Source organism: Salmo salar, chromosome ssa12 (assembly GCF_905237065.1).
Source record: "Salmo salar chromosome ssa12, Ssal_v3.1, whole genome shotgun sequence".
In the NCBI taxonomy this organism is placed as follows: domain Eukaryota; kingdom Metazoa; phylum Chordata; class Actinopteri; order Salmoniformes; family Salmonidae; genus Salmo; species Salmo salar.
The window spans coordinates 13585001-13598752 of record NC_059453.1 but is presented as its reverse complement, the minus strand read 5'-3'; the positions used below and the strand labels follow the sequence as shown (position 1 = coordinate 13598752).

General features: G+C 46.7%; 2 protein-coding genes across 6 annotated transcripts in view; one reads left to right on the top strand and one right to left on the bottom strand.

Moving 5' to 3' along the window:
- The window catches only part of LOC106564236 (mycbp associated protein), a 67233-nt gene that overhangs the window by 24823 nt on the left and 28658 nt on the right, over nucleotides 1–13752 (top strand). Inside the window, exons 1-8 of one of the 5 annotated variants that reach the window (XM_045690762.1) lie at nucleotides 3038–3586; nucleotides 4581–4705; nucleotides 5093–5255; nucleotides 8598–8704; nucleotides 8917–9049; nucleotides 9180–9295; nucleotides 9369–9519; nucleotides 11161–11279. In XM_045690762.1, the coding sequence (XP_045546718.1) occupies nucleotides 3520–3586; nucleotides 4581–4705; nucleotides 5093–5255; nucleotides 8598–8704; nucleotides 8917–9049; nucleotides 9180–9295; nucleotides 9369–9519; nucleotides 11161–11279 (981 nt within the window). In that variant the 5' untranslated portion in view covers nucleotides 3038–3519. Of the gene's footprint in view, nucleotides 1–3037; nucleotides 3587–3934; nucleotides 4214–4580; nucleotides 4706–5092; nucleotides 5256–8597; nucleotides 8705–8874; nucleotides 9050–9179; nucleotides 9296–9368; nucleotides 9520–11160; nucleotides 11280–13752 lie in introns of those variants that run through there. The other 4 variants (XM_045690759.1, XM_045690761.1, XM_045690764.1 and 1 more) reach the window with 4 other exon arrangements.
- On the bottom strand, nucleotides 572–2536 carry LOC106564237 (GTP-binding protein Rhes). The gene is made up of 2 exons (XM_014130288.2): nucleotides 1706–2536; nucleotides 572–1318 (listed from the first exon to the last, which is right to left on the bottom strand). The coding sequence occupies exons 1-2, from the start codon at nucleotides 2358–2360 to the stop codon at nucleotides 780–782; spliced, it is 1194 nt and encodes a 397-aa protein (XP_013985763.2). The 5' UTR covers nucleotides 2361–2536; the 3' UTR covers nucleotides 572–779.

Sequence of the window (13752 nt, the reverse complement as noted above, 5' to 3'; positions counted from 1 at the left end):
CCATCATCATTATAATCATCCTCCTCATCATCATTAACATCATCACCACCATCATCCTCATTACCATCATCATCATCATCATCATTACTATCATCATCATCATGCTGAATATATAGAATAGGGCCTATAGTATAGAGTTACAGATGTATGTGTGTGTGAAAAATCTGACTCATAGACAGAATGTAAAGAGGATTTAACAACCAGAAACGGTCCAGTCTACTGCAGACAGTGAGCTGTGTAGGCTAGTTAGCACAGTACAACCCTCTGGTTGATCACGACTCTGCTGCAGTCAATACTGCTCTGCCTTTCTGTCTGATGCACACTCACACACTCAAGCACACACACTCACACACATAAGCACACACACTTTCACTCTTTTTCTCCACCATTCATTCCTTCTCTCTCTTTCTCTCGCTCTCTATTTCTGTCCGTAGGACTCATGAAATGTGTTATGTAATAAAGTCAATGAAGTCAAGTCCCTGACTCAATGTCCTCTTACTCCCACTCTCTCCTCTTCCGCCCCTAAAGGAGACTATAATACATGATCAAAAATGTTTTTTTATTCCTTTCAAAAAAATATATTTCACATTAGATTGAGACACACAATTGCACAACTTCTGCACATTTAGTCGGCTATTAGTAGTGTTCAAATCCCTGTTGCAGATACTATTCACAGTCATATCTACATTTAGCAGAACGCATTTGTGGAAATCCAAACATGATTGTTTTTCCTCGCTCCACACACCCTTATAAACCAGTCCTGTCTGTCTTTGGCTCCTTCACTGAATCTGACACTTCTCCAGCGGCTTGCCCGGCTTCCGTGCGGAGTTGGGGCCGAGGACTTGACGGAGATCACTGCTGAAACTCGGCCGTCGTGCGAGTGGATACAGCGCCCCACACGGAGCCTTAGAACCGGGCGCCTGGCTCCCTCTCCCGGCCACGCTGCCCTCCTTCAGCGCCTGATACGACCGAATCGAGACTTTACGGTGCTGCGACGGACTAGTTTCAGTTGGCAACCCGCCCCGTTTAGCCAGAGCCTCGAATACCTCCTCTAGATTAGTACGGTCTTTGGCAGAGGTCTCGAAGTAGGCGCAGTCCTCACCGAGGGCTCGGAGCACCTCTGCCCGGGAAAGTTCTCTCTCCGCTGGGGACAGGTCCACCTTGTTAGCGCAGACTACCGTGGGGACCCGTGCGCTCTGGCCCGGCCTGGTGGGCTTGAGGAGCTTGGTCTTGGCCGCGAGGATCTCAGTGCGCAGGGCACACACCTCCTCGAAAGAGCTCCGGTCGTCCAGGGTGAAGACCAGAAGGAATATGTCACCTATACAGAACACAGGAGGAGACCGAAATATTATAGCCTATTATAGCCTATATTTTCATTATAGCCTACATTGTCATATTCTCATTAGCAATTTGAACTGAAGTTCCTTCTGGGATAAATATTATATTATGTTTTATTCTATTCTATATGCTATTCTATCCATAACGTATACGTCCATATACACATATTTATATTCTCTCTCAATCGTTTAAAAAGCAAGCATGTCCACTTGGACTTATATGCACACCACAAAGAGAGGCTTATTCATTTGCATGCATTTACATCTTTAACACTGCGATAACAAAAACTATTGAGGCACCTCCAGCACCCTCCAACATAGAGACCATGATAAGGACTCCCGTTATAGCCTACATCCCCGTTACGCACCGGTTAGTATGGAGAGCCTGCGTTTCGCCGGGAAGATCCTCTCTCCGGAGGCGTCCAGTACGTCGATCTGATACGTCTCCCCGCGGATGTGGAACATTTTCCGGAGGAAATCCTCGGAGGTGGGCTGGTACTCCTCCGCGAAGCCGTCCCAGAGGTACCGTCGCAGGATTGAAGTCTTGCCCACCCGGGGCGCACCCAGAACCACGATGCGCCTGCAGTTCTGTGGCTTGGTGGAGCTCAGCGGGTCCTGCCGAGAGTCCTGGGCGAGCCTTGGGTCGTCCTCGCCGAGCTGACGGAGCCGGATCTGCCCCTGGAGAACCAGAGTAGATAGCTGGTCCAGTGGCGACCTCTTGCAAGAGTGCCCATCGGAGGGAGGTGGAAGCCAGCTAGCTGTACTTGGGGACCGCACCACCCTCCCCTTCTTTTCCTGGTGCTTCCACTGAGACGTGGCCATTTTAAGGAAACCCATGCTGGCTTTGAGCCCCGGTGAGTTCAGGTCCTGGGTTGCGTTTTTGTATGCCAGCAGGACCTTGGAGGAGCCGGGGCTCAGGGCTCTGGTCCCGGGGAACTGAGAAGGTTCAGTCCGCTGATGGGCGACGGGCATGTTGTTTGTGGTGGTCGGTGGGCTAGTGGAGGAGTTACCTTTTACCTCCATAATGTTGTCTCACTTAAGTGGCATGTGAAATGTAGCCTATAATAGCCTGTAGGGCAGTGTGGATGATTGGGTGGATCCTGTAATATTCCAACCTGTGAGGTTTGGACACTACATGTGGTCCTCGTGACACCTGTGGGTTTGCGCACGTCTAGTCTGGGTGGTACAGAAACAGATGTCTTTTGGTGTTGTTTTTATACCCATGCATGCGCCTGGCTCGTCCGCGTCACACGGCACGGGTCATCTGCTCGTCTCTCCCAACAGCTAGTTGCTAGAACTGCCGATTGACAGAAGCGGAGAGATTGTTATGTTCTCCGGGAGAACACCGAGTGTTCGCTGATTCTGGAACAATGGAAGTGGCCAGTTCTACATCAAGGTGCACGGCCAAGACAGGCATTTGGGGGGGGGCACGTTGTGGTGGTTGGATAAATTGAGGCTATGGGAGATTGTGATGATCTGGTGTTTTTAATTCAATATCAACATACAAAGGAGCCATATGTATTTGTTTACCTACTGCTGGCACACGGTGACACATCTGGCCCTTAGCCTTTTTGTATGAGTAAAAATAAGCCTTATAAGCCTATTCATTATTGGCCAATTCAATGTAATTCCTTTCCTTTTCATTACATTTTGTGATGAAATAGTCCAACAAATAAAGGTCTAATGTATTGAGGAACAAAACATGAGAGCACAGTCAACACATATATACGAGCATCACCAAAGTGCCATAGTTGCAATTTTATACAAATAGTATGTGTTCCTTTGTGCTGCCGACTGCCTAGAATTAGGCTTGAATAATTTTCGTCGAGGGAAATTCTTATTCGGCGCTGTTGGATTTGACTGTTGTCCGACAGAAAGTGAGCATCCCTTTAACTGCAACCAAGCGTCCGTTGCCATGGGTACAGCGGGGAGAAAGAGACATGAATGACAAGGCTAGATGCTAGCTATCACAAGTTTACTCAACGACGAAGTTGCTTTTGTATACATTTTTATAAATGTCACTGTTTAGGGACAATTGTAACTTTCTTGTCTCCCTGCGTGACACCAATTTACTTTAGCTAAAACGACTTGCTCAGCTGCCGAGTTGACTAACTAGCTAGGCTACAACTAACTAGCTAGGCTACAACTAACTAACGTTACATTAGCTAGCCTAAGCATTGAAATGGCAAGTCTAGGCAAATCCACTGGCAAAACTCCCAAAAAGGAGGCGAGACCTCGGACCCCACCAGGTATGTAGAATATAGCTAGCTAACATAGGTGTTATACTATTAGCTAGCTAACTAAACACACACACACACACTGTCTGTTCGTTAACGTTAGTCCATACGTGTGTGTGTTTATTTTTGTGTGAACGCTGGTGTGTGTGTGTGTACATAAACAGGATATAGTCACAAAGAGACTGCATGTTGGGCCTCAGTGTCCCCGTTGCCTTCCATTGTGTGCCAAGGTCACCCACTATGGAGGATGAGACTCCTGCAGTTTTTCTTTTATCCCTTCTGTGGCCTTCTCTCACGCAAGGTGCTACCCTCCTCTGAAAACCACACAGAATGCACCGAGCCTCAGAACAGGTGGCAGGGAGAGGGGGGGTAGAAAAGGATAGAAAAGCAAAAGGTAGAGAAGCAAAAGTTGTGGTCATGGTAACCAGGGGCAGACTCAAAAGATGAGCGGTGGGTTGTGTGGTGGGCATGGTAACCAGGGTCAGACTAAAAAGATAAGCGGTGGGTTGTGTGGTTGTCATGGTAACCAGGGACAGACTCTGTTGCAGTTGGAGCGCTGAGGACGGACAGAATTGCATAACTATGTGTGTGTGTGTGTGTATGGATATTTTGCTCCACTCTTTCTCTCATGGTCAGGAGGTGAGTGATGTGATGTAACAATAGCGTTGCTAACAGTAAATAATGGTCTACATCTACATTTCAGATGTAGCCTGGTCTATGAGTTAGTGTTTGTTAAGTCTGATGCTGTTGGTTCAGTAGTTCAGATGTAGCCTGGTCTATGAGCTAGTGTTTGTTAAGTCTGATGCTGTTGGTTCAGTAGTTGGCTGTTTGTGTCATCACTGGAAACTTGGTTTTCCCCATATGAGTGCAAGCCAAAACAAATACATTCAGAAATGGGGAAGCTTGGTTTATTATTCCGAAATTTAACAGGTGCCATGTTGGCCCCATGTGCTTGGAATGAAACAGCTGGTTCTCTCCTCTCCTCATCCTGTCATCTCGTCTCCAGAGAAGAAACGTCTGAAAGTGTCAGAGGATTTCTCATCGTGTCTGAGTGAAGAGCAGCCTCAGAGCCCCACTCTTAAAGGAGAGGACATCCAGGCCCTGGCCATCAGACCTGAGGACCTGGAGAAGGTGTGTGTGTGTGTATGTGTACATAATGTGTGTGTGTGCGCATGTGTGTGTATGCATACATAATAGTAAGGGGACACCTAGTCAGTTGCACAACTGAATGCATTCAACCAAAATGTGTTTTCCTCATTTAACCCAACCCCTCTGAATCAGAGAGGTGCGGGGGGGGGGCTACCTTAATCCACGTCCACGTCCAGCGACCGGGGAGCAGTTAATGTTGGAGATTAACTGGGCAGATTTTTCTACCTTGCCGGTTCGGGGTTCGAAGTAGCAACTTTATAGTGACTGTCCCAGCGCTGTAATCGCTCGGCTACCTGCCACCATTGTGTGTGTGTGTGTGTGTGTGTGTGTGTGTGTGTGTGTGTGTGTGTGTGTGTGTATCGTCCATAGTTGCGGGTGCCCCAGCCCCCTAAAGAACCCCAGAAGCCTACAGCAGTGACCCGAGTGCTGGTGCGTAAGACCCGCCCACCTGATGACATCAGAAAGGGGGTGAGGGTAGCGGTGGCCCGCCCCCTGGCCCAGGACACCACCACACAGCCACTGGACTACACAGGTGAGCTGGCTACACTGCCCCTTCTGGCCGGAGGTGTGGAGTACAGGTGGGGTGTATCACAGTTGTGGTCACTCAACACAATACAGTGGTCACCAATCCTGGTCCTAGAGAGCTACCGGGGTGTGTGGGATTCTCAAATCCGTGATTAGTTCAATCAGGTGTGTGGGATTCTCAAGTCCGTGATTAGTTCAATCAGGTGTGTGGGATTCTCAAGCCGTGATTAGTTCAATCAGGTGTGTGGGATTCTCAAGCCCGTGATTAGTTCAATCAGGTGTGTGGGATTCTCAAGTCCGTGATTAGTTCAATCAGGTCTGTGGGATTCTCAAGTCCGTGATTAGTTCAATCAGGTCTGTGGGATTCTCAAGCCCGTGATTAGTTCAATCAGGTGTGTTTTAGAGCTGGGCTGGTGCAAAAGCCTGCAACATACTGTAGCCACCCAGGACCGGGTTTCTGTGACCAGTGGTGTAGACAAACAGGACCAGGTTTCTGTGACCAGTGGTGTAGACATCCAGGACCAGGTTTCTGTGACCAGTGGTGTAGACACCCAGGACCAGGTTTCTGTGACCAGTGGTGTAGACACCCAGGACCAGGTTTCTGTGACCAGTGGTGTAGACATCCAGGACCAGGTTTCTGTGACATCTTCACATTTTCAAACAGTACATTTATATAGCCACCCAGGACCAGGTTTCTGTGACCAGTGGTGTAGACATCCAGGACCAGGTTTCTGTGACCAGTGGTGTAGACATCCAGGACCAGGTTTCTGTGACCAGTGGTGTAGACACCCAGGACCAGGTTTCTGTGACCAGTGGTGTAGACATCCAGGACCAGGTTTCTGTGACCAGTGGTGTAGACATCCAGGACCAGGTTTCTGTGACCAGTGGTGTAGACATCCAGGACCAGGTTTCTGTGACCAGTGGTGTAGACATCCAGGACCAGGTTTCTGTGACCAGTGGTGTAGACATCCAGGACCAGGTTTCTGTGACCAGTGGTGTAGACATCCAGGACCAGGTTTCTGTGACCAGTGGTGTAGACACCCAGGACCAGGTTTCTGTGACCAGTGGTGTAGACACCCAGGACCAGGTTTCTGTGACCAGTGGTGTAGACATCCAGGACCAGGTTTCTGTGACCAGTGGTGTAGACACCCAGGACCAGGTTTCTGTGACCAGTGGTGTAGACATCCAGGACCAGGTTTCTGTGACCAGTGGTGTAGACACCCAGGACCAGGTTTCTGTGACCAGTGGTGTAGACATCCAGGTATTCCCTAACTGGGGTACGCGCAATGCCGTCGGGGCTACGGCAAATAAAAATATAAAATAAAATCTTCACATTTTCAAACAGTACATTTATATTTTCCAACGGGGCTATACATTTGGGTGAGGTTTTTTTCTCGCCTGAGTAGCCTCGTTACACTGCCCCCCCAAAAAATGTAACCATCTAGTGTTGGGCGAAATAACAACACAAGTCAAATAATTAACATCCAATCACATTAACCGTTTCTCTCTCGCGGGAATTCCACTAACGGTCCGTATGTAGGCAAACGTAGCTGCTGCTCATGTTGGTATCTGTACTGATGGCATAGTGGAGTGGTAACGCGCGTGCAAGCAGTTGCTCCCGACACCACTTGGGTAAACTGCAGTATCCACCGAGAGGCTCTTGCTGCCAAGGGAATGCCTGACAGCTTGAAAGACATTTTGGACACTACAGTGAAAATTGTTAACTTTGTTAAAACAAGGCCGCTGAACTCTCGTTTATTTTCTGCACTATGCAATGATATGGGCAGCGACCATGTAACGCTTTTACCACATACAGAAGTGCGCTGGTTATCAAGGGGCAAAGTATTGACAAATTTTTTTGAATTAAGAAACGAGCTTAAAGTTTTCTTTACTGACCATAATTTTCACTTGTCTGACTGCTTGCATGATGACGAGTGTCTCACACGACTGGCCTATCTGGGATGATGTTTTTTCTCGCCTGAATGATCTGAATCTAGGATTACAGGGACTCTCCGCAACTATGTTCAGTGTGCGGGACAAAATTGAGGCTATGATTAAGAAGTTGGAGCTCTTCTCTGTCTGCATTAACAAGGACAACACACAGGTCTTTCCATCATTGTATGATTTTTTTGGTGTGCAAATGAACTCAAGCTTACGAACAATGTCAGATGTGATATAGCGAAGCACCTGAGTGAGTTGGGTGCGCAATTATGCACGTACTTTCCCAAAACAGATGACACATTGTTATCCCCTATTCATGCCCTGGCTCCAGTCCACTTACTGATATCTGAACAAAAGAGCCTCATCCAAATTGCAACAAGCGGTTCTGTGAAAATTGAATTGAATCAGAAGCCACTGCCAGATTTCTGGATTGGGCTGCGCTCAGAGTATCCTGCCTTGGCAAATCGTGCTGTTTAGACACTGATGCCCTTTGCAACCACGTACCTATGTGAGAGTGGATTCTCGGCCCTCACTAGCATGAAAACTAAATACAGGCACTGACTGTGTATGGAGAATAATTTAAGACTGAGACTCTCTCCAATACAACCCAACATTGCAGAGTTATGTGCATCCTTTCAAGCACACCCTTCTCATTAACCTGTGGTTAGCTTTATATGTAAGATGGCTAAATAAAGAGCAAAATGATTGATTATTATTATATTATTATTTGTGCCCTGGTCCTATAAGAGCTCTTTGTCACTTCCCATGAGCCGGGTTGTGACAAAAACTCACACTCATTCTTATGTTTAATAAATGTATCGTATAGTGTGTGTGTGGCAGGCTTACAATGATGGCAAAAAACAACATTTGAGAGTGCGCTGACACTGGTGCTAGAGGGGGTACGCAGCTGGAGGTTGAGTGTTTGAAGGGGTACGGGACTATAAAACGGTTGGGAACCACTGGTGAAGACACAAGGAAAGGGGCTCAGAAACTAATGTCGAAAATCCACTTCACCTTTATATTCATGTTCATGTACAGTTCATCTGTTTTGACAGTTCTTTAGTAACCTAGAATGTTATCATTCATCCTCATGCTGTGTAGAACTATTGGTGCTGTCTGTTGGTATGTTGTGTGCTCTTCAGTGGAGGCTGCTGAGGGGAGGACGGCTCATAGTAATGGCTGGAAGGGAGTCACTAGAATGGTATCAAACACATAAAAGATGTGGTTGATACGGTTCCATTCCTCCCCTCAGCAGCCTCCACTGGTGCTCTTCTATGTTGTATTTCTACTCTCCTGCCTAAGTAATGGAGCCCCGTGAGATTAATCAACTATTTACAATTTGAATTTGAATAGTGTTTTGTGTAGTTAATGGAGAGGTGATGTTGACGTGATGTTGTGGTTTTGTCAGGACCGGGGGGACCTCGCTTCGACGCCCAGGGGATGGTCCTCCCCCACAGCATTCTGGGTAGTCTGGAGGACTTCAGGACAGAGATGCAGGCCAGGGGAGAGACTGAGGTGAGAGAAGATACCATGGTTGAAAATCCCTTCTAACAAAAATAATGGTTTTGGTTATAATGCTCTTCAATCAATGTTACAATGACAATGTTTCTCTATCTCTCTGATGGGTTCTGACTCTAAACTTGAAATATTGTTAACCTTTCCCTCCCCCGTATCTCTCTCTCCAGCTGGTGAGGAGGGTGCCAGCCCCTCAGAGAGCCGTCTCCCAGGTGTTGGGGGGTCAGAGGGGTGCAGAGAGACCCCCTCCAGTCCCCAGGGGTCAGAGAGACATCCAGAGCCACGCCCTGCAGCACTGGCACACACATATGACCCAGAGACGACACCAGCAGGACCTTATCTCCAGTAGGTCTAACAGAACTACAACTACCACATAAAGGACTACAACTACCATCAACATGATCTCTCTCTTCCTCTTTTCTCTTTTCTCTCTCTTTTCTCGCTCTCTCTTCTCTCTCTCTCTCTCTCTCTCTAGACCTGCTCCAGAAGCCAGTAGAGAGGCTGTTGATGAACCAGTCCAACCGTTTCAGAGAGATTCAGGAGCAGAGAGAACTGATCACCCGAGGCCTGCCAGCCATACACTCTGGACAGGTAGGAGTCACCTGGAGGGGGGTGTCTATTGCTACTCTAGCCATTTACAACTAACCTGTGTGTGTGTTGCCAGGGTTACCGTGTAGGCAGTGAGTTTTGGAGCCTTCCTCAGAGGTTTGGTGATGAGCTGAGTGGTATCTCAGCCACCCTGACCCAGACACAGAGAGGACAGCAGGAACCTGTCACACACATCTCACAGCCACACAGCATCCGCATGGAGTCAGGTAAACACATACACACATCTCACAGCCACACAGCATCCACATGGAGTCAGGTAAACACATACACACATCTCACAGCCACACAGCATCCACATGGAGTCAGGTAAACACATACACACATCTCACAGCCACACAACATCCACATGGAGTCAGGTAAACACATACACACATCTCACAGCCACACAGCATCCACATGGAGTCAGGTAAATACATACACACATCTCACAGCCACACAGCATCCACATGGAGTCAGGTAAACATACACACATCACACAGCATCCACATGGAATCAGGTAAACACATACACACATCTCACAGCCACACAGCATCCACATGGAGTCAGGTAAACACATACACACATCTCACAGCCACACAGCATCCACATGGAGTCAGGTAAACACATACACACATCTCACAGCCACACAGCATCCACATGGAGTCAGGTAAACACATACACACATCTCACAGCCACACAGCATCCACATGGAGTCAGGTAAACACATACACACATCTCACAGCCACACAGCATCCACATGGAGTCAGGTAAACACATACACACATCTCACAGCCACACAGCATCCACATGGAGTCAGGTAAACATACACACATCACACAGCATCCACATGGAGTCAGGTAAACACATACACACATCTCACAGCCACACAGCATCCACATGGAGTCAGGTAAACACATACACACATCTCACAGCCACACAGCATCCACATGGAGTCAGGTAAACACATACACACATCTCACAGCCACACAGCATCCACATGGAGTCAGGTAAACACATACACACATCTCACAGCCACACAGCATCCACATGGAGTCAGGTAAACACATACACACATCAGCACACAGCATCCACATGGAGTCAGGTAAACACATACACACATCTCACAGCCACACAGCATCCACATGGAGTCAGGTAAACACATACACACATCTCACAGCCACACAGCATCCACATGGAGTCAGGTAAACACATACACACATCTCACAGCCACACAGCATCCACATGGAGTCAGGTAAACACATACACACATCTCACAGCCACACAGCATCCGCATGGAGTCAGGTAAACACATACACACATCTCACAGCCACACAGCATCCGCATGGAGTCAGGTAAACACATACACACATCTCACAGCCACACAGCATCCGCATGGAGTCAGGTAAACACATACACACATCTCACAGCCACACAGCATCCACATGGAGTCAGGTAAACACATACACACATCTCACAGCCACACAGCATCCACATGGAGTCAGGTAAACACATACACACATCTCACAGCCACACAGCATCCACATGGAGTCAGGTAAACACATACACACATCTCACAGCCACACAGCATCCACATGGAGTCAGGTAAACACATACACACATCTCACAGCCACACAGCATCCACATGGAGACAGGTAAACATACACACATCACACAGCATCCACATGGAATCAGGTAAACACACACAGAATTAATGCAAATACACCCACACACACACATATGAATGAATGCACTCATGCACACCCACACGAATGAACACAAACCAAAAACAGACACACACACACACATACGAATGAACGCACACACACAGACAGTTTCTAAAATAAAGAACTCCTCATTGTGTGTTGTAGGTAATGTTCTCCCAGAGACCTGTGGTTCACCTAGCAGGACCTGGGACCAGAGTCTCTATCTGCAGCACCGACGACATGAGCTCAGAGATGTTCTCAAAGACCTGGACTTCAACCAGCCTGTAAGACTCACACACAACATACGCACGGCATGGCGCCACACGACACACAGACGCACAGAATTCCGAGTTTGTCCACAGGGGGATAAACTGATTTTTGTACAGTTAAGTTGAGTCATTCATTCTGAATGGTTAAGGTAAGGATTAAGGTTTGCCTGGGGACATGGACACACACACATCTATCACATAACTTTGACATCACTACGCTACGACAACTCTAAAACATTAAATACACTCTACCTCACTCCACAATACTGTTTACCTCACTCCACAATACTGTCTACCTCACTCCACAATACTGTCTACCTCACTCCACAATACTGTCTACCTCACTCCACAATACTGTCTACCTCATCTTGACAATACTCTTTAATTCACTCCACAATACTATTTACCTCACTCCACAATACTATTTACCTCACTCCACAATACTTTCTACCTCACTCCACAATACCCTATACCTCACTCCACAATACTGTCCACCTCACTCCAATACTGTCTCCCTCCACTCCACAATACTCTCTACCTCACTCCACAATACTTTATACCTCACTCCACAATACTTTATACCTCACTCCACAATACTGTCTACCTCACTCCACAATACTGTCTACCTCACTCCACTATACTCTATACCTCACTCCACTATACTTTATACCTCACTCCACAATACTTTATACCTCACTCCACAATACTGTCTACCTCACTCCACAATACTGTCTCCCTCCACTCCACAATACTCTCTACCTCACTCCACAATACTGTCTATCTCACTCCACAATACTTTCTACCTCACTCCACAATACTGTCTACCTCACTCCACAATACTGTCTACCTCACTCCACAATACTGTCTCACTCACTCCACAATACTTTCTACCTCACTCCACAATACTGTCTACCTCACTCCACAATACTCTATACCTCACTCCACAATACTGTCTGCCTCACTCCACAATACTGTCTCACTCACTCCACAATACTGTCTACCTCACTCCACAATACTTTCTACCTCACTCCACAATACTTTCTACCTCACTCCACAATACTTTACACCTCACTCCACAATTCTCTCTACCTCACTCCACAATACTCCTGCTAGCTGAATACGTTTTGCCTCACTATAAATACCATGTTAATTTATTTCCACTTCAAAGACCTTCCAACACCTACACACCACTAAATAGCCTACTCTAACCACTCCACCTCATCCACAAACCCCCATCCTTCCCTGTTCCCTCCCCGCTCAGGGTTAGCTGCCCTAACTCTTGATGTCCTGAATAAGTTTAATGACAGTGTACAAGTTAACAGAGAGAGAGGCACACTGTGTGTCTGATGTGGATGTCCTGTACACTTCTGATCCGTTCAGAACATGACACACACACACAACTTGTACGGTTAATAAAGCGTGTACCCAGTGCCTGCCCAGACATAGAGTGACAGTGTTCAGGTCTGGTGGATTGTAAACCCAGAGGACATGACCAGTCTTGTTCTACTGTTCTACAACATAACAATAACCATATCACTGAGACAGTCTTGTTCTACTGTTCTACAACATAACAATAACCCTATCACTGAGACAGTCCTGTTCTACTGTTCTACAACATAACAATAACCCTATCACTGAGACAGTCCTGTTCTACTGTTCTACAACATAACAATAACCCTGTCACGGAGACAGTCTTGTTCTACTGTTCTACAACATAACAATAACCATATCACTGAGACAGTCTTGTTCTACTGTAATACAACATAACAATAACCCTATCACTGAGACAGTCCTGTTCTATAACATAACAAGAGAAACCTGTTCTACTGTTCTACAACATAACAATAACACTATCACTGAGACAGTCCTGTTCTACAACATAACAATAACCCTATCACTGAGACAGTCCTGTTCTACTGTTCTACAACATAACAATAACCATATCACTGAGACAGTCCTGTTCTACAACATAACAATAACCCTATCACTGAGACAGTCCTGTTCTACTGTTCTACAACATATCAATAACCCTGAGACAGTCCTGTTCTACTGTTCTACAACATAACAATAACCCTGTCACTGAGACAGTCCTGTTCTACAACATATCAATAACCCTATCACTGAGACAGTCCTGTTCTACTGTTCTACAACATAACAATAACCCTGTCACTGAGACAGTCCTGTTCTACAACATAACAATAACCCTATCACTGAGACAGTCCTGTTCTACTGTTCTACAACATAACAATAACCATGTCACTGAGACAGTCCTGTTCTACAACATAACAATAACCCTGTCACTGAGACAGTCCTGTTCTACTGTTCTACAACATATCAATAACCCTGAGACAGTCCTGTTCTACTGTTCTACAACATAACAATAACCCTGTCACTGAGACAGTCTACTGTTCTACAACATAACAATAACCCTGTCACTGAGACAGTCCTGTTCTACTGTTCTGCAACATAACAATAACCCTGTCACTGA